Source organism: Rhineura floridana, chromosome 13, assembly GCF_030035675.1.
Source record: "Rhineura floridana isolate rRhiFlo1 chromosome 13, rRhiFlo1.hap2, whole genome shotgun sequence".
In the NCBI taxonomy this organism is placed as follows: domain Eukaryota; kingdom Metazoa; phylum Chordata; class Lepidosauria; order Squamata; family Rhineuridae; genus Rhineura; species Rhineura floridana.
Genome location: NC_084492.1, coordinates 39,898,377 through 39,925,089, shown reverse-complemented (window position 1 = coordinate 39,925,089; position 26,713 = coordinate 39,898,377). Strand labels below are relative to the sequence as shown.

The following is a 26,713-nucleotide window of genomic DNA, read 5'->3' as shown; positions in this document are numbered from 1 at the left end:
AAACCCCATCTCTTCCCTGCCCGCAATACTCACTCAGGACAGCAAGGATGCCACCAAGGATCCCCAGGATGGCTGGGATTCCCATCCCGCCAGCTATGAAGGCCCTTCTCTCGCAGTTCTTGACCACTCCCTCGCAGTCGCACACTTGCGCTTTGACTGTTGTCATCTGGGACCGCCTCTGGCCGTCGGTCAGCTGGAGGGAAATGCTATATTCACCCGGATCCAGCTGCTTGGTCAGTTCGAGGATCAGGCTGTCTTCTGTGAGCGGGAGACAAGAGAGGAAAGCAAGCAGGCTCAAGGTTAGGGCTAGGAGACCATCCACAGAGATGCCCGTCCCTTGCCCCACAGTAGGAAAAGAAAACAGGACTTGTGACCTGAATGGTACTACTTTCAACAGCAGGTAGGAGCTCACCTCGTGGAATGCTCTCCATGTACAAAGCAGGGGCAGGATTTTCCTATGCATAGAAAACTAGTAACTCAGGTAGAAGGCTTGCCTAGAATCCTCCTTCCTTGCTACCTAGTTTTCTACCTGCAGGGATTGTTTTGGTATTCTCTGCAATGTAGAAAATTAGGTATCAAGGAAGGAGGATTCTAGGCAAGCCTTCCACCTGGCTTACTAGTTTTCTATGTGTAGGAAAGTCACACAAGCCCTCATCTGCAGCCTGAAGTAGCACAGTCTAGGGCACAGCTTTGCCACTTCAGCCGCTGTGCAAGAATGAGGCATTTAAGACAGAGCAGAACAAGACATCCATGGACAGCTCTAGGCTAGGGAGCCAACCCATTTCCCACCCCGCAAATTGTCCACAGAGTGCAGACGCTACACCAGCTCACCTTTGTTCATCCGGACTGTCCAGTTGGCGCTGGAGCCCAGGAGCAACTCTGCAGAGAAGGGGTAGGTGTTTGGAGGAAGGTCCTTGTCCACAATGTTCAGCATCTTGGGCTCAGGGCTCCGGTTGCAGATGTCAAAGGATCGCGGCTCTGGCTCTGGCCCATTGTCATTCACATCCTCCAGGTGCACGAGCAGAGTTCCTGTGCCCGTGGTTGCTGATGGGGTCCCTGAAGAGATGCCATCAAGGCTTAGTGAGGCATGCAAGTACCACGCTACTGTTCAACCACCAGCCCCTCTCCCGCGGCTCATTAAACTCTGGCGGAGAGACTCTGTTCAGAGGTCCCCACTATTTGGAGGGACAGAGCCGTCGGCAGCTGCCTTCCCACATCCCTCTGAAGTCCAAGTCTGCAACATTTATATACAGTCCCGGGAAACAGTCACTCATGGAGAATGAGGACTTATTGTGGGCCTGACCCTTAAATAACACAGACTGTTAGAAAAGGGGGAGAAATTTGCTCTTCCCAAACTAATACACAAACCAAAATGCAGCCATCCTTCAAGATTCACACTTTATTTCAACCAAAAGCTACATACAAAAAACACAGAGACATTAGGGGAAACTACGCTAAAAAAATATTGGTGTTAGTGAAAACAGTATACAAAAATGCACCATATTAAGGGGTATGCTTGCAAAAATACATATATTAGGAAAAATTGCTTACAAAAATTCATTTAAGGGGAAATTGCAAGAAAAACTACATGTAATGTATTAGAAGATTTTTTCACATAGATTTAAAAATAATAATCAAAAACTGTTACTGAAATAGGGCAAATTAAACTTAAGATTGAAAAAAAGAACAGGAACTGAAATTGACAGATTTGTGGGGATTGTTAACCCTGCTCTATACCTGGGGAGTTCCAGTTGTTGTTCCCTCTCAGTTTGAGTTTTTAGATAAGGCAAAGTACACAGTTTTCAAAAATAAATACAAAATTATGAGAGGCAGAAATTTCAGGAGGAAGTGAAACCAAAGGCAATACCACTCTCCTTGGGCTCCAGTTTACAGGGGAGTACTTAGCAATGCCACAACAAGGGTTTGGTTGTGCCTGGGAGCAGGAAAAGGAGCAAAATCCAAGGAAAATGGCTAAAACCATGTCCCATTTACCATTGTCACTCGCAAAGATGATAGCCATGTAGGTGCTGTCTCTCACAAATTCTGACTCCCTGTCCAGAGGGGCTCTAGTCTCTATGATGCCGGTTTCAGGATTAATCTTCAGCCACCCAGCCGGGTCACTCCCAATGAAATACCTGCAAGATAAATGGGAGCAATTTACAGCAGCTCCTAAATTCTGCCAGTCAAAACAACTGAGCATTCATCCCTCTGAATCCTGGGAGGGGGGCAGGGGGACCTGTTTCCCAAAAGTCACCTGTGGCCTAATTTCATGCAGGTGAGGGGAACCCAGAAGAGGAGTGGGTGAAGAGGGAAATGGCAAGAGATGGGAAATGATTGCACGGCGAAAGGTGGAGTCAGAAAAAAACCTCTGCAGGGGTTAGATTAGATTTCTAGGCAGGGAGAAGGGGGGAGAGAGAGGGCTGGCCCCACCTTTTGGCTCTGCCCATCTGCAATCCCCCAAAAAGCCTTCTGGTTGCTCTAAATCCTATACGCATTACAACACATCTAGAAAGTTCCCATCCCACCAATGTATGGTCCAGTGTGGAGGGGAAGGGCTCACCCCAAAATCCCCACACACAGCTGAACAATTCATCTGATAAGAGGTTGCTATCTCACTGAAGTAGGTGTCACCAGTGGGACCCCTTACGTAGATTCCTGGATGGTCTGGAATCTCATTTATGGCTTATTGTTTTTTATTAATAAATTTATATCCCACCCTCAACTAAAAAAAATTCTGTGTGGCTTGTGCAACATTCAAATTAAAAGTTATAATAAAAATAACAAACCAAAAAAACCCCTCTGCAATAAAAACCACAAGGCAGCCAATATTATAATACAAACTCAGTGCACATTCAGCCTGGGAAATTCAGACGGTCTCCATCTGGTGCCAGAAAGATCACAATGAAAGTGCCAGGCAGGCCACAGACAGAGCAGGGCCTTAGTTCACAACCTTGCAGTTGTATTCTGAACCAAATGCAGGTTTCCTCCTCCCTCCAGTAACTCTTCCTTGCTACCTACTATGCTCTACTCGCCCCCTCAGCTACCTAAAGGTGTGACACAGGAAGGGACTTTGCTCCTGACCTCTCGGCTCTGCCTTATCCTAGACTCTCCCGAGCCAATCTACTTGCCAAATAACCTTCCAAAAGATTTAAATCCTTCCTGTACCTGACTGTTTGTTGCTGAAGCTTATCGGGGTCCTGAGCGGTGTAAGTGGCCACTGGCTGGCCAACGGCGAGGTCTTCAGGCTTCGACACAGACTTTTCGGGTGGAACAAAGACGGGGGCTTCATTTTCATCCTTCACGTTGACAGTGACCGTGGCCGTGGAAGTCGGGAGATTCACTGAGTAGGGAACTTCATTCACCACAGTAACTTGAAGGACAAACTGTTGCTGCTTCTCAAAGTCCAGAGCCTTGAAGAGAGGGGAGCGGGAGAGAGATGGAGCAAACCAGCCCAAAAATATGAAGTCGCAGCAGCTGACAAGGCTGGAGACTAAGCAGAAAAAGAAGAGGACTTTTGCTTACCTTAGCTGTCGTCAGAAGGCCATCATTGCTTTGGGGATCAGTGGAGATGGCAAAGTTCCCTTCTTCGTTCCCTTTCACGATGGCGTACTTGGCGTTCCACGCTGGAGTGCTTTCCTGATCGGCATCTTTCACCATCAGCCTGGCAACCTGGTACCCTATGTCATTCTCTGGCACAGCTGAAATGTACTACAAGACAAAAGGAAGAACCTGCTTGTTTATTTAAAATATTTATAACTGCAGTTTCGTAAAAATACAAGGCAGTGTACACCATTCAAAATTTCAACATCAATAAAAGCATCCATACATATCAGTTGGTAAAAAGAAATTCACATTGCAAAGGCCCATCTGAATAACAGTTTTTAGGCGACGTCTAAAAGAAGGCAGGGATTATTCTTGCTGAACCTCTACTGGCAGGGGGTTCCATAGGGCAGGGACTGCCACACTAAAGGCTCGGTCCCTAGTAAAGGCCACTGCTAGTAATTTTATTTTGGTCGAAGACCAGCAAATATAAAATAGAAAGCAGCAAAAATGCAGTGTACAGAAAGCAGCAGCAGACTAAAAAATGTGCAGCACTGATAATAATATATACGCATGGCAGGATAAAAAACTCATAATGAAACATTAAAATAAATACATTGTCATCCGTCTCCTAGTAAAGGCCTAACCTCAGGGGCCATGTGGGGAACCACAAGAAGTGCCCCATCAGAAGATCTCAGCGATCAAGGGATAGACTGAATGGCTGTGCCTTGCTGGGGTGCAGAGGCTCATCTCAGCATTATGGGATGCTATGATGGTGACCTTCCATGGCCTTCCCTGCTTTTCTGGAGTAGGCAGCATCAAAGGGGAGGTGGCAGGGATTTGGGGTGCACAGAGGGAGGAGTTCAGCAGGGCATGACGTCGTGCCATTGTGGGAAAGAAAGACAAAGGAGAAGCTTCAACATTACCGTGAGCGGGTCAAATATTGGCGGGTTGTCATTCATGTCAGTGACGATAATCACTGCTGTCCCTGTAGTGGTTAAGCCTTGTCCTAACATGTCTGCAGCTTGGAGGATCAGCGTGTAGTTGTGGAATTTCTGGAAGCAAACAAACAGCAATTCCATTATGTGTTCACAAGGGGAGAGCTCTTTGCAGGGGCTCAAAGCCCTGCTTGGGAAAAGACATGCAAGTCTTTATCAGCCATCTTATCCCACTGCAGTTCAAAAGGGGATACAACATTTAAAACACAAGCAACATCGTAATACATGAAGTGGCGGCTTCAACTGTGCATTGGCCTGTGTGCTTAATTCTCAGTAATTCCAATAAGGTTTAAGTGCATGTAACTCAATGCAGGAGTCCAGATTTACTGAAACTATATCCTGCCCTTCCTCGTAGACTTAGCGAATGCTACAGGTACACTCAATGGTGGCAGACACTCCCACCCAATCCACCCCGCAAACACCCAGGACATTCACCTCTCTGTCAAGGCCTGTTGTGATCACACTGATCCAGCCCGTTTCACTGTTGATGGTGAATATTTGTTTGTAGGGCTCTTGGGGGGTCTGGCTGATAATGGAGTAGGTGATGACCCCATTGTAGGTATCCACACTATCATCGTCATCAGTGGCAGACACTTGCATCACCTGGGTACCTGGGCACATGTGAAAAAATTTCAGAAGGAGCAACAGAGAAAACCTGACCTCCTAACTAGCATAAAAGCAGTCCGGACAGCTGCAAAAGATTTGCTCGCGTCTACTGGAACACAAGCTCATCCCATACTTCAGTGGTAGAACATTTGCTTTGCATGCAGAAGGTCCCAGGTTCAATCCAGGCAGGGCTGGAAATGTCTCCCATCTGGCTGGTAGCAGCTCTCTGGGGTTTCAGAGTATTGTCTACACTGCAGGCAATCCTGACCTCGATGTAGCAATGATCTAACTTAGTTTAAGGCCGCTTCCTAGGGTCCTAAACTACGCAGCACCTGATCAAAATCCACACCAGCCTCAAGCCAGTCTTGTCTTTATTCACACATATGCAATTGCACACATGCACACACAAATATACATACCTGGCTTGGCTCCTTCTGCTACGAACCCTTCGAAGACGCTCTGGGTGAACACGGGCCGGTTGTCATTCTGGTCGCTGACCTTGATGATGATCTCCATGGGGTCCTCCACGGGCTGCCCATTTGCAGATACTGCATGGGAGAACAGCTGCAGAACAAACGCAACAACAGCAAGGCTATCAATTCATCTGGGAATCACCAAGGACCAGCTTGGACACAGAATGGTGGTTTAACAACAACAAAAAGGGGGGGGAGAAGGGACCATAGACCTAGCAAGGTTATTACTGTTCTAGAGAGAATTAATATCACATGAGGGTCCCCACATTGCAGCCTCTTCCATCTCCCTCCTCTGCACAACATGTCCAGATTTTAACCAGTTATTATTATTATTAAATTTATGTATACCCCGCCTTTCAGCCAAAGGCCCTCAAGGCGGCTTACAAAGAAAAATAAACACAAGTATAAAAATACATCAATGAAAGCAACACAATTTACAAAAAATAAACTAAATAATAAATAACATTGTTGACAGAAAAAAATGTCCAGGAAAGAAACTCAGAACTGAAGACCTTGGCTTAAAAAGACAACCATCCTTTTTCCTGCAATGTTTTGCATCTCAACGTCTCAATTCCCTGAAGCCTGTTCCAACCGAGGGCAGTGGCGGCTCCTTGGTCTTTTCGGTGGCGCCTTCAGTAATGCAGCCTTCATTATCCTGGCGCCCTCCAGGTGTTTCGGACTACAACTCCCATCAGCACAGCCATTGGCAAAGACTACCGTAATGTATGGGATGCAACTAAATACTCAGTAGTAACAAGCAACAGGCACTCTGCAGAGGCTCACAGGCACTTTGTTATATTGCTTTGCGCGTATCAGACCTTATGAAGCTCTGCTTAACTGTTGCGCCCTGAAGTGGCTGTCCCAGAGATATGGCATGGGGCGCTGGGAAGGCCATATAAGTGTACTGAGGAGTGGCAAAGCACCCTTCTGTAGGCCACGTGAGGATTTAGAGGCACCCACTAAATATCTCGGGAGGGGATTTCACTACAAAGACACCCAGGATGCAGCCTCACGGGAGCCAGGAGATGTTCTCCCATTGGCCAAGGGGACAACAAGTCCTCAGACTGAGGTTTCCTGAAAGAGGACAACAGCTGTCTTCCCTGTTAGGCGAAGGAAGCAGCAGCAGGCAGGCTGGCAGCGGGTGCATGAGACATAGCTCAGTTGCAAGGTCCCAGGTTTGCTCTCCAAGATCTGCTGCCAGTCAGTGCAGGTAGGATTGAGCCAGATGGTCTAACCTGGTATGAATCAGATTCCGATGCATCTCTGCTCCAATGCAGCCTTCACCAAGCCGGAGCTTAGACTACAACTCCCATCATTGGGGCTGCCAGGAGTTGTAGTGCAAAGCACCTGGAGGGTGCCAGGGTGGGGAAGGCCGCCCTAACGCAATGACAGACAGCCTGGCAACTGCCCACATTGCTCTAGAGAGCAGTGCTGTGAGACCCTGTCCCCCCGGCCCTCCCTCCAGATGGGCAGAGCCATTTCCGGGCACCTGACACTGCCTAACGAAGAATCTGCGGATTGATCACAAACCCAGCAGGGCCCAAGGACTCACAATGTATCTGTCGATGGCCTCTCTGTCCAGCGGGCGTGTCACCTTCAGCCAGCCAGTTTCCCTCTCAATGATGAAGATGCCAGTGGGCGGGCTGTCGGCTCCCTGCCCAGTGATGCTGTAGAAGACAGTCGTCTCTTTCTCCTTGTTAGATTTGATCTGGCGGACAAAATGTTCAGTCAAGGTGGTGACGAGTGTGGAGCTCCAGCACGAGAGACGTGGTCAAGGCTGGCTGGGACACACCACACCCCTCCCTCCCCCCCAACACACATGCCATATTTCTGTCCACCCTTCAGCTTTCCACATCCATGGAGGAGATTTGCTAGGCTCATGAGGCCAGCACTAAGCCGAACAATGTACGTCCCGCAAGGGTTATTTATGCATTTCTGACGTTTCTATCCCACTTTCCTTTCACATCAGGGAACCCAAGCAGCATGCATGTGGTTGCCAAGAGGCCTCCATCCAGGCACTGACCAGGCCCAGACCTGCTTAGCTTCAGCAAGGTGGTGGCCTCACGTGCCTTCAGACCGTACCTGGGGAGGAGCTTGGATGGCTTTAAAGGATTACACAAGTCATGGAAGATAAGGCTATCAAGGGCTGGCAGCCCTGATAGCTATGTTCTACCTCCACTGTCGGAGGCAGTATGCTCTGAATACATGGGAATCACAAGCCGGTCGAGTGCTATTGCACTCAGATCCTTCTTGTGAGCTTTCCACTGGGGCATCTGATTGGCCACGGTAAGGAAAGGACGCTGGACTAGATGGACCACTGGGCTGATCCAGCATTAGGGCTCTTACGTTCTTAAAACAAGGCTTAGCACCTTCACGCTGTGGCAACCACAAAGAACTGGAGTGAGTTCCTGAAGGAGAGTCCAGGTGGCCTGAGAGCATGAGCAGAGTGAGGTGGAAGGCAATCCTAATAACAGCTGAGCCATTCTGCAGGAGATTAACACGGCAGCCCTGCTGCTTAGCTCAGCCTTTTAAGCAAGGTGTGAGGAATCAATGGCCAGGGCTTATGGGAGTTGGAGCTGAGGAACCCAAGGCTCCCCACACCTGTCAGTCAACAGCCCCACCCTCAGATACATATATCCCTCTGAGTCAGGGCCTGAAAGTTTAATTGGCGTGAAACCCTGGCAAGACGTCAAAAGGGCATCTAGGACCCAACACTGCCACAAACTGTGAATTTCAAGACACTGTGATCACAGGATATTACCAACTTGGGTATCAGGACAAGGTGACTTCAACTGAGACACCCCTTTGCAGGGAACCCCAGAAGAACCGCCGCCTCATGGAGAAATTACCTGCACCAGGTTCTTGGGGAAAGGGCCCTTCTCATTCTCGGAGCAAGTGATTGGTGGGATGACCCAATCCCTCTTCTGCCTCCTCAGGCCTGGGCTGGATTCTGGGAAGGTTAGCACCTCTCCATGGCCAAGGTGATAGGGCTCCTGCAAAGAAAAGATACACACCTCCAACTCAGCCAGGCAGGAGCAAACCTGGGCGTCTAATTAGAGAAGGCACGGTGCCTCAGGGAACTGCACGGGAGTAAAGACGCTGTGGAAGGGAGGTTCCGTACCGCATGAGGACGGTGCTGGTGGTGGGATCCATGGCCACGACTCCGCAGCGTCACCTTGGCAGAGTGTTTCTTGCCAGCCGCATCCCAGGCATGGATGAAGAAGTTCCATTCGTGGATATAGAGTTGCAGGGGCCGTTTCACCACAACAGCACCATCCGGGCGCACCCTGAAGTGAGTGTCGCCCGAAGCAATGGCTGGGTGGGTCCTCCCTGAGCATCCCTCAAAGTTCACTGCACAAAGGGGAAGAGGAGAAAAAGAGGGAACAAGTGTCAGAGATTAGGAAGCAAGGGGAAGGACTGTCAGGTAGGCCTTCCGAGAACAGGCTTTGCCAAAGATGCTGCTGCCAGAGGGCGCTAGTGCTCCATCCTGCTGGGCAGAGGAAGCACCTTTTTGAACACAAACAAGGTGAGTTTCCACAATCTGTCGCCACTCCCAGTGCGCAGACTCATCAGCCGTGCATGCAGCTGGTATGCGCTTGAGCCACTCTGGTTGGAAACTTTGCAAAAGGGATGGCAGACAGAGTAGCACCTGTAGGGCAGGTCGGGTGAGTGCAGGACAGACCTTGTTTGGGGCTGTACCAGTATGGCCCTCCCAGTTTTTAACATTTTATACCATGAAAAGCAGCCTTCATTGTTCTGCAGAATTGCAGCGCTTTGCCCACAGAGGAGCAGAGCTTGGAAAAGTTACTTTTTTGAACTACAACTCCCATCAGCCCAATCCAGTGGCCATGCAGGCTGGGGCTGATGGGAATTGTAGTTCAAAAAAGTAACTTTTCCAAGCTCTGCAGAGGAGGGTCATCAGGCCTTCAGGCTTTGCTTTCTTTTCCATTCTGTTAGTGACTATAAATTTATCTTACAACAATCCTTGTGAAAAAGACCCCTCCAGTCTGCAGGAGAGCAGTGCCCTTGTAGCTTGCTGGCCATTTTATTATACAGCTTTAATTTATGCCTATTGTTTTACTATTTCTATATAAACGGCTTTGTGGGTGGTCACAACATAACTATCTTAAAATATATTTTTTCCTTTGACTGGCATGTCATCCTTTGCTCTTCAGCGTTACACAGCAGGCTCCCATCCCCAAAATCCCCACCTTGTATATACAGAACAGATCAGGTTTTTTCCTTCCACCTCTACAATTCAAGCTCTCCTGTTTTTCCACATCAGACAGAACAACGTCTGCTTTGAAGACCTTCTTGTCTGCTGTCGTGGGTCTAACTATCTTCGCAGAGTTTATCCTTAAGAGCTGCAGAATTCTGACTCGGAGGCGTGCAAACTAGCCCTGAAATAAGGTTGACCAGCATTCCTCCGGCCTCTTCGTTAAGGGTTAACTATGCTAGCTACCGTATATTGGAAGAGGGAGAGGCATCAGGAGAGAAGACAAAGAGTTAATTAAACAGGCTCCTGAGAGGTGGGCAAAGCACGCCAGACCAGGGGAGTAGAGCAAGAGACCCTGGACAGTCAAGCCAATTATTCAGCGCAAAAGCCAGGCTCTCCTCATCGGTCCAAGGTCACTAATGGACTAAAAAGCAGCCTCTTTAGAATGTGTTTGTGTGTGATTTCTACCCAAGGGTTTCTCAGAGATTTTCCTGTAAACGGGGGGGGGGGGCATTGTAGCACCTTCCATGCTTCTCCAGAATTGGCTTCAGTCATCATATGTGCACAAGCTCAGGAAACAGCGCCCTGCCCCAAGGCCTGTTGCTCTCCATTCCCTGCTCAGAACAGGCCAAGCATGTAAGAGTTCCTCTGCTGCAGCTCAGCTCAGATCTCACATAATCCAACCAGACGCTGCTGCAAGATCAAACAGTGAACAAAGCTGACGGCTTTTCGTTCCCAATATCTGGCTTTCAGAGAGGTATATTGTTGCTGGATGTGGAGGCTCAGCTATTAGGTGTGCCATGGCATAAGGACCTCTGAAACTGAGATGCACTGAGGTCATGGAGATAGGTGTTGAACCCCGTTCAGTAGACTCCCAAAGAATCTCTGGAGCCAGGCAGCCTCTCCAAACTGAAGGGGTGAAGGAGGTAGTAACAGAAGCCAAAATGCAAAGGGGTAGAGCACCTTTGGCCCTCTAGATGCAGCTGAACTGCAACTCCCATCATCCCCAGCCACTGGCCTGGCTTGGTGGGGCTGATGGGAATCCAATCCAATCCAATCTTTATTCGACCATAGGTCAGCTTAAAACATAGTAAGACAAAAACATACATGTAGCAATATGCTATATGACATTTTAGTTAATACATAGTTTTACATATAAAACATTAATTATTAAAATAGCTTAAGAACATTTAAAACTTAGATTTATTAATTAAATTTCCATGAGGCCAAGGTTAGAATTTAATTTACATATTAATACAACTAACATATCATCTTAAATCAGCTATAATCAATTACTTGGCACTCTATGATATATTATTTAGACAACACATTTGTCAGTAAATATCTAAACCAGTATGACAGATTATAACTTTCATTTACAAAGAGAGATGGCTTTTATAATATTAGATCGTATATTCTGCACGGCTACACTAAATTTTGCTATTTGAAGTGTAATTTTAGGGGAGGTATCTCCAAGTAGATATTCTAATTGATCTAATTCAGATTTATGAAGTAAATTTATTAACAGTGGGGTGATTATTTGTTGCCTTAATGTCTTGTATAGGGGGCAGTGAAGAAGTATGTGTTTATTATTTTCCACTTCATCTTCTCCACAAAGACAAACTCGGTCTTTATATGGAATTTTAAGTAGTCTGCCATCCATAACAGCTGAAGGCATCACATCTAATCGGATCTTAGTAAAGGCTTTGCGATGCTTAGGTACTTCTAAAGTCAAAAGATAAGGCATTGGTTTAAAAAAATTTTGATTGTGTCTTTGATTTTTTATTAGAAGTAATTGCTGTTGGTGGTCTATATCAGACAGACGTTGTCTTATTCCAGCCAATGCAGCTTCGTAACCCATAAATTTAATAAGATGTATTGAAAAGCCTATCTGTGATAGTTTGTCTGTAATTAATTTCACCCAAGGGGATTGATGATTATCAATCAGAATATCTGGAGCAATACCTATTGGGTTAAAGTTAAGTTTTAACCATAAATTAATTCTCATTAACCAAATTTTAGTTTCAATCATTTGAGCCCCTGCTTCGAGTCTTAGAATGTTATTGGATACACATGTCGGGGTTGACATAATGGATCTTAGAAAAATGGTTTGTATTGACTCAAATGAGCTAAAATTCTGATTTACATTTGTTTGTGATCCAAAAGTCAGTTGGGCTAATATTTTGGCATTGAAAATCTTCATAACTGGAAGAAAAGTTTGACCTCCTCTTGTATAAAAAAATGCTAATAATGCTTTTAAAGTTCTCCGTGCATTCATAATCATACACTGATTATGGATCAGATAGCTGCCTGAGGATTGAAATATATAGCCTAGATACTTTAAGTTCACCTGTTCTAGTTTGTGTCCATGAATTTGCCAGTCAGATTGAGATTTTTTCTTAGTAAATGCTATTATTTTTGTTTTTTGATAATTTATAGTTAATAATTCGATAGAGCAGTAACCTGCTAATTTAGTTAAAAGCCGCTTAAGGTCAATTGGAATCCTTGAACATAAGGCTACATCGTCCGCATATAAAAGGATATTACGTGGTTTTTTTGCCAGAATAGGTGGATGGGATGAAACTGGTGCTAATTTGTGTACTATGTCGTTGATATAGATGTTAAATAAAATTGGCGATAGTACACATCCTTGTTTCACCCCTCTTGATGTTAATACTGGATTTGTTAAATGGCCTTTAGTACTACAGCGTATTTGAAGCAAGGTGTTTTTATATAATCCTGATCAGAGCTATGAGACGTTTATCCATACCTAAATAGTTAAGTTTTGACCAAAGACGAGAGCGGGCGATCGAATCAAAAGCCGCCTTTAGGTCTATGAAGGCCGTATAAAAGGACCCTCCTTTCCTATTCGCATATTTGTCTACTAAGTGATGTAGAACTAATATGTGGTCAAAAATTGATCTATTCGGGCGGAATCCTGCCTGTTCGATCACTATGATATTATTTTGGTCAATCCACTCTGTTAATTTTAAGTATAGATGGGCCGCATATAATTTACTGATTGTGTTTATCAAGCTGATTGGCCTGTAGTTGTTCGGATCGTTAGCAGGTCCTTTTTTATAGATTGGGACTATTGTAGCCATACCCCAATCTTTTGGTATTTCAAGTGTTAGATCAATATAAGTAAATAATGAGGCTAACACCGGGGCCCACCAATGTATATTTTCCTTAAACACTTCTGGGGGAATGTTATCTGGTCCAGGGGCTTTATTAGATTTTAGTTTATTGATTAAGTAAATGACCTCATTTTTATTTACTGGTGCCCACTCCTGGATTCTCTCATCAAACATATAAGGTGTTAATCCAATATCAACCTCCTCCCGATATAATTTTCGAAAATGGGCTTCCCAAATATGAGGTGGAACATTTGCAGAATTATGGTGCTGGGACTTCGGCCAATGTGCCGTTACAAGCCGCCAGAAAGAATTAGGATTTTTTAATTTGGCAGCTTCGACTAGTTTCTGCCATACTTTCTTTCTTTCTTTCTTGTTGTTTTTTAAATTTTATTAAATCTTTGTATTTTTTCTTTATTTCATAATAAACCTGTAAATCGTCACGTGATCCTGAGATATTCAATTTTTGGTAAGTAACTATCATTTGTTTTCTAACCTCAGCACGTTCCTTATCGAACCACGTCTTAGATTTAGGTCTATGAGGGAATTTATGAGGGCATGCACAATTTAGAATAATTGTTTGTAATGTTGTTATAAGTTTTTGTAAAGTTAAAATTGGGTTAATTTCAGTAGTAGGTGCTAGTATTTCTTTAATTGTGTCCATTGTCGAGGAGTTCAGAATATTAGTGATCTCAGAGCTAGTTTTAGGTAACCATTTAACTTTGGTAGATTTCATTTCTATTTCTTTATTAGAAAATGTCTTGCGTGGTAAGTGAACCTCTTCTGAGTTCATGTCGATTTCTACTGAAACTGGTAAATGATCGCTCTCTGGTCGATTAACTATATTTAATTTATTTATTAAGAAAAAAAGTTCTGTTGACACAAACATTAGGTCTATGAGTGATGAACCCACCGTTGAATAATAAGTAAGATCTCCCGAGGGATCTCCAGAGGTACGACCATTCAGTAAGGTTAGATTAGCCATCATACACATCTTCATTAAAATTAATCCTGTGTGGTTCATACCCTTATCTTTAGGATGCGTGGAGGGATGTTATTAATCTCTAATGGTAGCAGAGTCAGTTGATGATATTTTTTATATAAGGCCAGATCTGAGATGCCAATTCTTGCACTGAAATCTCCATGCAGAATTAATCTTTTTTGAGGGTTTTCTACCATCAGTTTCGTTATAAAATTCTCAAGCAGCAAAATCCTTTCTTCAGCAATTTTATTGTTTCGTGCCGGTGGTAGGTAGGTATTAATAAGTATTATTGCATTTTGACTAAACTCTAGGATAAGAGCAATAGCCAAATCTTGTAAATTACCTAATAGTGTTATTTTAGCTTTCAAAGAGGTCGAAATAAATACACAAATCCCTCCTTCGGGTCTACCTTCTCTTTCACTTGGTGTCGCTAATAAGTGAAAGGAAATATATCCATCTAAGCTGGGTTTGTTCATGGACCATGTTTCTTGAAGTGAGATTATATCGTAATGGGTTAAAAAGTCAATGGTGTCTTGATTTGTGGACTTGTTGGCCCAGCCAGAAATATTCCATGATATCATATGCAACTCTTTCCCCTTCATGTCAACTTTAAGCCAATTGCATGTGTTTCCTTTAATTGAAGGTTGTTGTTCCATCTCTACTTTGCTCTTGTCAACGGTTGTTGAATGATTTTGTAGTCAATCTGGGGTAGGTTGATTTAGAGGGTAAGCCCAAGATGGTTTTTCTTTATTTCGAGCTCGCAAAGCATCTGCATTATCCATAGAATTAGTTGTGGAAATGAGATTTTGTGTATCCACTGGACTGGCTTCTTTCTCTGGGTTTTCCATAAGTCGAATCAATTTTTTAAGTCTATTGTCTCCTTTTTCTCATCAGCATTAAACTTGGGATATAGATCAAGTAATAGCAACTCTTCTGGGGAAAAGGTCTGTATCTTCGTTCTGTTTAGAGCAGATGTTAAATTTAAATGTTGATCTTCTGAAGTAGAGTGTGTGTCGGTCTCTACTATTGTTTCTCTTTCTTTCATGAGTTGTTTTTCTTGCAGGTAAGAGTCATTTATTGATGTTGCCATTTTCAGGAGAGGGTGAATTGGAGTTATCAAAACAACTAATAACCCAAATAAAATAAAGGGATAATTTTTCTCTGTTTGTATATATCTTGTTTATTGTTTCGGAGTCATTGAAAGTTACAATAGCTCTGGTTGCAGTTTTAGTATAGAACAGATATTGTATGTTGTTAATTGCAGCTATATCAATTAACCCAGGTATGAAACTCTCCAATATCTCCCACATATGTTGTCTTTTTTGGTAATAATTGAGCCATACCTTTGGCTTTGGAAAATTTAGAAATGCTAATTTCTTCTTATTCAGTGTCAATTTCCAATATGGTTTTTCTTCTTTATTACTTTTCCTTATGTCTTTATTACAAACTTTTCCTTCTTGTGTTTGTGCCATAATGGTATGGATAGATCCCTCTGCTTTTTGTAAGGGTATTTCTTGTTGTGCATATTGATTTAATTCAGATATTTCAGGTATTTGTAACGTTTTAGGCTCTTGTAATTTCACATTTTCTTTAGTTTTCTTTGCTCTTTTTCTTCTTTTCTTTTCCTTTTTATTTTTCTTTCTTGAATCTTGTCTAGGGGTATCTAACAGTTGAAGTATCTTCCCATAATTCATATATGTCTTCTTGGTTTTTTATAATTTTTTATATTTTTACTTTTCTTTCTTTGTTGTCTAATTTGTCGTTTTTTACCAATCTTATTTGTGATAGCCTCTTTATATTCTTGCGTCTGAGTCTGAGTCTCTTGTGATTTTTGTATTATGTTGCAACTCCTGAAGTTAGTTTGCGCGTCTATTTTTGTAACAAGTTGGATAAGCGTTGTTATAAGAGAATTTGACTCTGCTATATATGTCCCTATTTGGGAGAAGTAGTTCTTTACCGATGTAAACCATTCTTCTCTTAATGGGGGTTCTGTCACTTTAACTTCAACCATATGCTCCGCTTCATTTACATAGCTTTTTTGTAGCATCTTTCTCCCCTTCTTTATATATTAAGTTGATGTAATCTATAAAGTCACATACACTTAGATCTGATTGATCTGCTACATTCTTTCTTGAGAAACAAGTTGTTAGGATTTCTTCATTTCTTGTTGATGTTAGTTCTTGTATCGTCTCTTTATGGGATGACTCTAAGGTAGGCATGGAGCTAGATGTTGATAAATTATTTGCACAGTCCTCTATATGTATATCATCATAATTCTAGATAGTATCTTTTTGTCCTATTTGCATTAGCTCCTCAGCCAAGTTCATACCAGAAAAGCTCATTCTCTTTTGAGTCAGTATATCTATGTTAGTTAAAGAAACATCAAGGACATTCTTATCTTGTTTCGAGTTACATGAGGGTTGTAAAGCTGTCGAACTTGCTTTCTCTCTTTTATTTTCTTTGCTGCTGGCTTTGACATTCCCCTTGTAAAATTGTGTGATTTCAGTTTGTTTATGTTTGAGGTGTAGTTGTCTAGAAGCAAGCGGCGTCGACTCTGGAGTAACAGAAACGCCCAGCTTATTACAAGCACTTCTGGTAAGAACCATTTCAGTTTACTGCCAGTCTTCTAAAAAAAGTTGTTAAATATCTTCAGTGTTTTTTCTCCTTAACTTTCGTGAGTCGTTAGTGTTATAATTAGGCCTTTGTCCTTGACGTTACTCTCAACTCTTAATGATATAACTCAGTCTCTTTATCTCGCGTTTATTTGGCGTTTAGATTTAGGTCAGGGAGTATTGGCAATCACCTTTCAGGTTCACCTTCTTCTTAATTTCTTAATTTAGTGGGCTCGTTATATCACTCATAAAGGTCTTAATAAGACTTAATAAGATGAATCAATTATTTAGATCGACTCACTAGTCCGATCGGCTGATGGGAATTGTAGTTGAGCAACAGCCAGAAGGCCAACACTTCCCCACCCTTGCACAGTTGCACTACAGCCAGCTGGAAAAGGTGGCAAGAGGCAGGGAGGAGGATGCTGCCCACTGAGAAATCAGAAATGGGTCTGGCCAGGCCCCAGGAGGTGTTGCAGACCCGCTAGGCCTTCAGCCAAGCCAGAGACTGGGCTGTCCTGCAAAATGGCAGGGAAAGATGGGTTGAGCTCGCTACTGGGAGATTTTGGGGGGTCAAATCCTTCATTTCCAGACCCCTCCAGCAGCTGAGGCTCACAACTGAGAGCCAGCATGGCACAGCAGCTGAAGAGTGTCAATGGGGAGGCCAGACCCCAACACACAGCGGCCATGGAGCTTAATAGGGGCCTTGAACCATTCACAGTCCCTTCAGCCTCATCCCCCTCAGGGGGCCGTTGTGAGGGTAAGACGGGCAGGGGAGGAAGGCGAGAGAAACACAGATGGGGCCTGGAGTTCTCTGGGGGAGACAGACAGAATGCACCCCCAAGCCATCTCTAGCCTGAAGGCAGCAGAAGTGTTCCCATCCCGGCGAGTAAGCTCTCCAAGATCAGGGGTTGGGAGCCTCAGGCCAGGGGGGCAAACATGGCCCTCTGTGACTCTCTATCTGGACCTTGGTACTCTCCCCAAGCCACACCCATCAACAGCCTTGCTTCACACTCCCTTCAGCATCTTTGCCAGGCTAGGATGTGGCCTTCAACCAAGGCTGTGGAGTCAGTACGCCAGACCTTCGACTCCCACTCTGACTCCTTCATAAATGGCAAATGCATATTAACTAGTAATAACAAATTTACTGTAGTAAAATGGTAGCACAAGGCATTTCATCACCACCACATGAATCCAGAGCTTGGAAAGGTTACTTTTTTGAACTACAACTTCCACGAGCCCAATCCCTGGGGCTGATGGGAGTTGTAGTTCAAAAAAGTAACTTTTCCAAGCTCTGGATTCACATGGTGGTGATGAAATGCCTTGTGCTACCATTTTACTACAGTAAATTTGTTATTACTAGTTAATATACATTTGCCATTTATGAAGGAGTCGGAGTCGGAATCGGAGTCGGTACATTTCTACCAACTCTGACTCCACCCAAAATTGCTCCCGACTCCACGACTCTGACTCCACAGCCCTGCCTTCAACTCCCATAATGCCTTGTGCTTGCCTGGAAGGACAACAGAGAGGGATGGGTGATGGAAGTGGCCAACTGGACATTTGTAGCTCCACCCACTTTTGCCTCTGGCTCCACCCACCACATGTGGCCCCCAAAGGGTTTTCATAAAGGAGAGCAGCCCTTAGGTTTCCCAGTGTTGGTGTAGGCAGCAGTACAAGCAGTGCTACCGTACACCTAACAGGGAGGCACACTCCTCCAGAAACCAGCATAAGACAACAGCAGGGTCACACCCCTGGCTGCTCTGATTTACACAAGGGCACAAGCGAGAAGCCACAAGACCACTGCAATTTCAGCAGGGGGAAGGGAGTCCCACTTTGGGGAGAGGAAAAACAGAACCGTCCACCAGAACAGGAGAGTATTGTGGGATGTTGTGCAATAATCTGAAACAGCCACACCCTCCACACACTCCAAGCAGGAGTAGGGGTGGTGTGTTTTTTTCCAGCTACAGAGTCAATATGTCCTCAACACTTGTGACTCTATAAGGCAGGCTTGGCCACCATGGGGCCTTATAAATGCTTTGGACTATAACTCCCACCAGCCGCAGTCAGCATAGCCACAGTTTGGACTACAGCTCCCACCAGTCCCATCATCGTATGGCTGTACTGGTTGGGGTTGATGGGGACTGCAGTCCAAAAGATGCGGAGGGCTCCAGGTTGGCCAAAGCTGCTTTAAGGAAACGAAACTAAATACAGGAAGAAAGCTGAGAAAGTCACAGCGTTGCTCGACTTAAAACAGAATTTCCCGTTCGAAAAATACTTAAGTTTTCCCCAGCATTAAACATGTGCAATGAAACCGACCACAAAGGATGAAGAGTGAACCTCCAGCCGTCTGCTAGAAAGCAGCAATGACCTTGCAAAGCTGCAACAGCCATTATAAGGAGTTGGCACCAATTCAGCACACAGGCACTCTTCCTCTCTTCCAGCCAGTCTTTACAGGCTTGCTTGGTGGGCTCAGCAGTTAGGATACCTGCTCTTGCCCTCTTCCATCTTCCAAAGCAAGCTCAGATTCCACAGATCCGGACGCTGCTGCACCAGCAGACAGCCATGGAAGCAGGTGGTCAGAGTTCGGCACTACAAGGAACTGGCTGGTGGACAAGGTCCACTCATGGCAGCAACTGGCAAGCAGGAAGCGTGTATGGTGTCTGAAAGCTGGTTAAGCAAAGGGGTTGCAGAAGGCCCCACAGATGCAAGCTGAGCACCCCACAGCGGCTTGCAGGCAAGAGCACCAGGCTTCTCTGGCCAGTCCAGCTCCCTTCTCTCTGCTACAGCCAAGAAGTCTGTTTTCAGAATGCACTAAATAATCAACTTCTGTCCCACCCCAATGACCCAACAGAAGCTTTATGTGGCTCAGAGGCTTTAGAGGTCAACGGCAATCTATGATGGAGAGGTTGGTTTACCAAGAAGAGAGCAGGAAGCGTGATCTCTCACATCAAAGTGATACATGCCCCTTGGGTGCTCCTAGCCTGGTGTGATCAAGTCTTACAGCAAAACTGAGAATCTAGTACCTGAGCCATGCAGAAAAACAGGTTGGCCAAGGCTGCTCCATGCCTACACTCAAGTTAAATTCATTCATTGAACCACCACCATCACTCTCCAGCAGTAGCCAGAGTCATCATGACAAGCCAGCACCAAGGCCTCATCCAGGCAGCCGCCACTTGACTTCACAGAGGGTTGTCAGCAGTCCCTGGGAAAGAAGGCTAAGCTACCTCCTCAACCATTTCCCAGATCAAAATAAGGACATGCACAGGACACCCCAAGATTCATAAACTCTGCCTTCTACAGATTGGCGAGGACTCTGTACTCATGCACCCTGCAATAGCTTCGCTCCCACAGATTAAAAGCCAACAGGGTGTGTGTTTTCTGTTTTGTTTTTTGCCTGCATTTTAGTTAAAAATATACTTGGGAACCATAGTCTATGATATGTTATTAACAATTCAAAATGCACCTCTGCCGTGTAAGCTGTGAGATGTCAGGCTGTGCTCTCCCTGGTGCCTTCAATTTCATGTGCAGTTGCTTACACACATGTGCATTAGGGGGGGGGGAGATGCATTTGCTCCCCACCCACAGATTTAAATTGTAGGGAACAGACTCTCTGGAAGGAGCTGAACCCTGAACGATTAAAAATGCTAGCAACTAACACACTTTCAAACAGATACCCTCAAAGGCAAAAAGAAAAAAGGGGGGCAGTAATTTACCGGGGCCCAGAAAACAGCATCCATTTCTAACAAGCAAGGGTTGTTGGAACAAGTGAGTTAAGCCAGTTCAGGTTTGCAGCAAATCTCCAGACAAGAGAGGCCTGAGACCTTGACGAACTGCTGTTCAGAACAAGGCTAAATGGATACTGGGGTACTTGGGGGCAGGCCTGGATTATTATTTAAAGTGTGTATCTCACCCCTTGTCCCCTCAGGAAAGCAGAGGTGGCTCACAATAACATATAAACAATGGAAAGCACCACTATACCGTATTGCAGTTAGACCATAGTTAAAACCAGCAATGTAAAAAAACACCATAACTCTCTTTGCCAAAAGCCTGGATAAATGCATAGAAGAGTTTTCTCATGCTTCCTGAATGGCGGTTAAGAGGGGGGCTGCCAGATTTCCCTTGGGAGGAAGTTTCACTGCCGGGGGTGAGGGAAGAGAGGTGCTGTTGGAAACGCCCCCTCTGGGATCCCTGTCCTGCATCTGCTCCTGCCGAAGGGACCACAAGTCAGAGGTGGGCCTCTCCTCCGGGTGGCAGAGTTCGAGTCAGAAGGTACCAGTGAAAGCATTCTCTTTCTTTCCGTGGCTCAGTGGCAAAGCGGCTGCCTTGCCCATTGGCAAGATTCCTGGTTCAATCCTGCCTGGCGGCATCTCTAGCTAAATTTACCCCACACTGCAAGTGATGGGAAAGGGACCTCCCTCTGCCCAGGAGAACTGCTCCCAGTGACAACACTGAGCTGAAAGGGCAAGGAGTCCAACCTGGCATAAGGCGGCCTCCAGCAACCCTATGAATTAGCTGAACCAAAATGCAGGAGGACTAAATGAGCTGTCATCCCTACCGCCATCACCACCACCAAATCTTGACTGCACGCAACATATTGGGATGGGATCCCAGGGGGTTTTTTTGGGGGGAGGAGCGAAGGTTGCTATCTGGGCTTTTCATTTTTGCCTCGGGTGCCAAGACACCCAAGCACGGCCTTCGCCAACCTTGGTGCCCTCCAGATCTTTTGGACCACAGTGCCCATCAGCCCCAGCCAAACATAGCTATTCTCTCGTGTTCCAGGTGGGCCACCCCCTGCTCCACCACCGGCTGCCTGAGATCCTTCTACGTGGAAATGCTGCTGATCAGACTTGGGACTGCCCGTCGGTCCACAGCGCAGGAGCTCTGCCACTGAGCAACAGCCCTTCTCTGGAGACCAGCCCTGTGCAAGGGCCCCCTACAAGGGCACATCGCTGGGCCTCTTGTGGTGGTGTGCATGCCTATGTGTGCTTCTCCCTTTCTCCTTGCAGGGGCCCCCCAAAAGAGCTTCACCCCTTCACCGTGTTAACCCTTTGCTTCCTTTTCTATAAGGCGCCTGATGGCACAATCCAGGGAGTTGATCTGCACAAGTTGTGACGAAATGGATGGGAGTTGGCGCAAGGACAAAGTGGATGGTGCCCGCTGTGGATTTTTCCAAAGTGAACCTCAGGCATCTGACTTGGGTGTGTGTGTGTCTCTCTCTCCACTTCTGCCCCTGGGCAAGTTCTCTGCACAATGCCTTTCCATTACAAAGGCAGGGCTGTTTTGAGTGGTGCCTGGAACCCTCCTTTTCCTGGGCTGGCACCTCCGCAGCCCCCCAGTTTATTTATTTATTTATTACATTTATATACCGCCCCATAGCTGAAGCTCTCTGGGCGGTTTACAGCAATTAAGTTTGAAGGAGACTGCTGCCCCTGGAGGCACCCCAGGACCAAGCACCCTCCCTTTGCTCTGCTTGGGAAGGGGGAGCGCCTTGGTGATGGGCAGTAATGAAAGCGTGTTCAGTGTCACACAGGAGCTCTGGATGGACTCCACCTGGCTCAGAGGACGGGAGCAGGAGCAAGCCGGTTCCTCCAGCTGGCCTACTTCGGAAGGGGAGCGCATTCCTACTCAGCTGCCGGCAGGACCCGGCAGGCCCTGAGTCAGCAGCTGTCACTCTCTTTCCCTGCCCAGTGCCTCCAAGGCGCATCTGTGTCACAAAACACATGACACGCTTTGATCTGCTAGAGGAGGCAAAAAGAAACTTCTTCCCCCAGCACAGCATCTCACCCCTTCCCCATTTTCCTTGAGTTTCCAGGTAGAGAAAAGCCAAGGAGGAGAGCTGCCATAGTGCAGCGCGAGAGCACCTGCTTTGCGTGCAGAAAGACCCAAGTTCAGTCTCCAGCACTACCAGTTTGAAGGCACAGGCAGGCAGCCGCAGGCAATGGGGAAGACCTTTCTCTGCCTAAAAACCCTCAGAGCTGCTGCCAGTCAGAGCAGGCAATACTGGGATAGATGGAGCAAGGGTCTGAATCAGTGTAAGGCAGCTTCCAATAAAAAGGGAGGGAGGGGGAGAAGGACCATAGTTCATTATTGGAAGGACCAGCTTTGCATGCAAAAGGACTCATGCTTCGTTCTCGGCAGCTCAAGTGAAAAGGACACAAGTTAGCACACAGTCTGTTAGAAACACACATGAAACCCTCTGCAAAAGAAAGCCAATTTCAAAGCTGTCTCTGGATTGCGCCCCAAGATCCAGAAGCACTCCAGCTGGCACGTTGCCCTCAAGCACGGGCCTTCACCCAGCCCTATAGGAGGGCCCACCCAAAACTCAAGTCATGCCACACATACATCTCAAAGGGAGGCACTTGGGGATCCCACAACAGGAGCAAAATTTCTACAGCATATTGGGAAGCAATATGACTGAAGATAAAAATCACTATTATTTTGCCCAATATACAGAGATCCAAGGGCAGGCTCTGCTTGAAGGCTTCCCAGGTGGGCAACTCTGATTAACAGGAGGCTGGGCCAGGCGGGCCTCTGGCCTGAGCCACCAGGCTCTTTTTGGGTTCCTTCATAATGCCCATAAGTCACAGAACTCAATTTTCTGTGGCAGGAAAGTTTAGCACTCCTCCGTAGGCACCACCCTGTTTGTATGCCTTCTACGTTAATTTTACCTTTGTAGTCCCTTTAGTACCAATTCCTATATATATGTATATTGTATTTTATGTATTTTAATTGTATTTTTTGTATTTTAATTTATTTTAATGTTATTTTAATTTATTTTAATGTTGTTGTGATTTTACTGTTTACAATTTTTTTATGTACATGTTTGATTTTATTTTTGTAAGCCGCCCTGAGTGCCCTATTATAGGGTAGAAGGGCGGGATAGAAATATCTTAAATAAATAAATGATGCCAGCTCCCTTACCTAAAAGACCAAACTCCTTCACTGCTTAAGGTAAAATGTGAGCCCCTATTTCCCTGTAAACACTGAAGGGTGCACAACAGCAGCAGAGCATACCGATCTAGTCAGGCCTGGGCCCCCAGTGTCTGTGCCCCCGGCAGCTGCCCCACATCACCCGAAAGGCATGTCCCATGAGGACACCCTTGTCAATATTGGGAGGTGCACCCACAGCTCTCCCTTCCCCCAAGCATCCTCCCACAGGCCATGAACTCCTCTGCTGAACCTAAAATGTTGCTGTTCCAAGGGGCTGATGGGTTTGCAAGCACAGCTAGGCTGGCCTTCAATCTCACCCCCTGGCCTTTTCTCAAAACAAAACGCTGAGACTCCATGGGGATGCCAGGGGAGGAAAGTCGGGGCAGCCATGGCATACATTATCAGGACAAAACCTCCCACATCCCAGCCCCACGCATGGAATCAAAACCTTATCTTGGGTCACTGAGGGTGAAAATGACTCATTCTTCTTTGAATAAATAAACTGGCTTCCCTTCGACTGATCTGCTTGGGAAGGGGGAAAGAAGCACTCATTAAGCTCAATTTCTGCAGTATGGAAAGAGAAAGCCCCAGCTAATAATGGCTGGGGAGAAAACAGGCAGTGCTCCTGGCTGGTGCTTCGTGTCAGCTGCAAAGAGCACCCTCCCCACCCCCAAAAAGGCACTGACTGTGGCTCCTGGCTGCAAATGGCTGACTGCATGGAAACCAGAGAGACACTGTCACCTTTCACACAGCACCAAATATGGGCAGCTCCATCCTGGAGGACGCCAGTTCCTGGTGGCATGGGCCTTTCCTCGACACACAGAGACAGTCATCCTCCCACGCCTCAGGCCAAGGCACAGCACCGTCATGCAGAGACTCACAGAGGCCCCGAGAATGCACTTGGGAGAGAGGTCACTACCGGAGCCAGGGAGGTTGCCACAGGCAATAAAATACCATCTTACTTAATATGTGGAGAAAGCAGACAGAGAAAACTCTCACTCTAACTACAGGGTCAGCCAATTAGAATGGGGAGCAGAAGGCTCAGGATGGACGAGAGGAAGGGCCTCGCATCCTGCACCATTAATTGACAGAACTCCCCGCTGCAGGATGTGAGGATGGCCGCAGGCTTTGACAGAAGTTAGACAAATTAAGGCAGATGGGTCAATGGCTGTTTGTCATTAGGACTTTGGGCTTCTCCGTGTTCAAAGGCAGTATGTTGCTAAATACCAGTTCAGTAGGGGAGGGGGCTTTCACCCTGCTTAGTGGCTACCTGGAGGCTTCCAATAGGCCACTGTGGGCTACAGTACATGATGCTGGTCTAGATGCCTCCCTCTCAGTCTGACCCAGCAGCAGCCGCCGCCAGGGTCTTCCTAAGCTCTTATGAGATCAAACCTAGGAACCCAGACCCTTGCTAGAACCAGTCAAGGGACCAGAGGACCTGCTGACAGTTCCTTGCCTTTCTCTTTGTCCCATTCCACCTCCGCTGTTGGAGACAATAAACTTATGAATTGCTGGGAAAGAATCACAAGTGGGGAGAGCGCTGCTGTTGCACTCAGTTCTCGCTTGTGGGCTTGGCTACATGTGGATGGCTACTGTGAGAGGAGAATGCTGGACTATGACGGCCCCTTTGCAGGGGTCTTCTTGTGTTCTTACAGAAAGGACTGTCGCTCAGTGGAAGAGCATCTGCCTTGCATGCACAAGGCCCGTGGTTCATTCCTCAGTGTCCCCAGAAAAGGTTGGGAATGTTTCATGTCTGAAATCTTGGAGAGCAGCTGCCAGTCAGAGTAGACAATACTGAGGTAGATGGACCAACTGTTTGACTCAAGGTAAAGCAGATCCCTATGTTCTTAAGTAAGTTGGAGTTCTGTCCAACTCCAGAGCTGAAGCACTTAATACAACCGAAGCGGATCCGATGAGATCTCACCTAGCATCTGTTTTGGGCGCCAACTTGTAACATCAGTTGTTCCTTTTGAACAATAAAGCTGATGAAGGAAAGAGGACCACTGACCAGGACACATCTGGCAAGCTTTGTGTCCAGACAGCCCCCCCCGCCCTCCCCCTGCATCTGGACACAGGTCCCGTGGCTGAGCAGTGACATCACCCTGAAGTTTCGCCATGACTTTAAAACTTGCAGAGCAAGAGTTTCACCTGAAAGTTGATTCAGATGGCTGTAATATGTTTGCACACAGAGAGCAATTCAGTGGGTGGAAGTGAGCCATCGGGGGCATGGGATCTGAGGTTCTCTGGGCTGTGAGATCAGCAGCTCTCTCCAAACTCACATGAATCCACTCTGAGCAGATGTCATTCCAGACAAAAATATCAACAAGGAAAGAAAGTGAAGGAGAGGCCAGAAGCCATCAAGGAACTGGTGGAATCCCACTGGGCAGGTTTCACTTTCACACCCAGGACTATTTCATTTCCATTAAAAAGGACCAGGAAAGCATTTAACTCTCCTCTGAATCTGGGACATAGTTTTAACCAGAACCTGCTCTAGAGGTCATCTGACCAAGCTGGATTTTGCACCAAGGCAGGAAATCCGATGGGCCTGGTGAACCTTCTAGCCTCACAATCCCATACAAGGTTCCCACCTTCTACCACTTCCTGGGAAATTTCATTATGTGGCATTGATCACTTTTTCTGGCTCTTTGAAGGTCACATAGTATATACAGAGTGAGGATCTTTGCCCTTTTAGCAAACAGGGCACTTTAAAACCAGGGCTGTGGAGTTGGAGTCGTGGAGTCAGAGTCAGAGTCAGAAGCAATTTTGGGTGGAGTTGGAGTCAGTAGAAATGTACTGACTCCGACTTCAAAATAAAATTAATATTTTAATATTAACATTAATAATAATTTATTAATATTAATACATTAATATACATTTGCCATTTATGAAGGAGTCAGTAGAAAAATTAAAATACATTTGCCATTTATGAAGGACTCGGAATCAGACAGTAGAAAAACAGAGGAGTGGGAGTCAAAGGTTTGACATACCGACTCCACAGCCCTGTTTAGAACAGCCAGTCAGAGTCCTGAAGTTGGATTTTGCTCTGACAGGTGACAGAAACAGGCTCTCACCTCTACAGAGAAGGTTACACGCTGCAACACTGCACACAAAGAGACAAAGACCATTGCCTAATTACAGGCCAGTTTGTTCGGCCTACAGAAAGCCCTTTGCTCCTACTGAGTGCCTTTGAAGTGCAGCTCCCCTGAGGATCAGCAGGGCCGG

General features: G+C 46.0%; 1 protein-coding gene across 3 annotated transcripts in view; it reads right to left on the bottom strand.

Annotated features, from left to right (window-relative positions):
• The window catches only part of LOC133368983 (B-cadherin-like), a 42,655-nt gene that overhangs the window by 6,274 nt on the left and 9,668 nt on the right, over nt 1-26,713 (bottom strand). For all 3 annotated transcript variants that reach the window (XM_061593738.1, XM_061593737.1, XM_061593739.1), the window contains exons 3-13: nt 8,739-8,968; nt 8,467-8,610; nt 7,170-7,325; nt 5,564-5,708; nt 4,974-5,149; nt 4,467-4,595; nt 3,523-3,708; nt 3,166-3,410; nt 1,993-2,135; nt 832-1,056; nt 34-258 (exon numbers count right to left, since the gene is read on the bottom strand). In XM_061593738.1, coding sequence (XP_061449722.1) covers nt 34-258; nt 832-1,056; nt 1,993-2,135; nt 3,166-3,410; nt 3,523-3,708; nt 4,467-4,595; nt 4,974-5,149; nt 5,564-5,708; nt 7,170-7,325; nt 8,467-8,610; nt 8,739-8,968 — 2,004 coding nt within the window. The remainder of the gene's footprint in view (nt 1-33; nt 259-831; nt 1,057-1,992; nt 2,136-3,165; nt 3,411-3,522; nt 3,709-4,466; nt 4,596-4,973; nt 5,150-5,563; nt 5,709-7,169; nt 7,326-8,466; nt 8,611-8,738; nt 8,969-26,713) is intronic.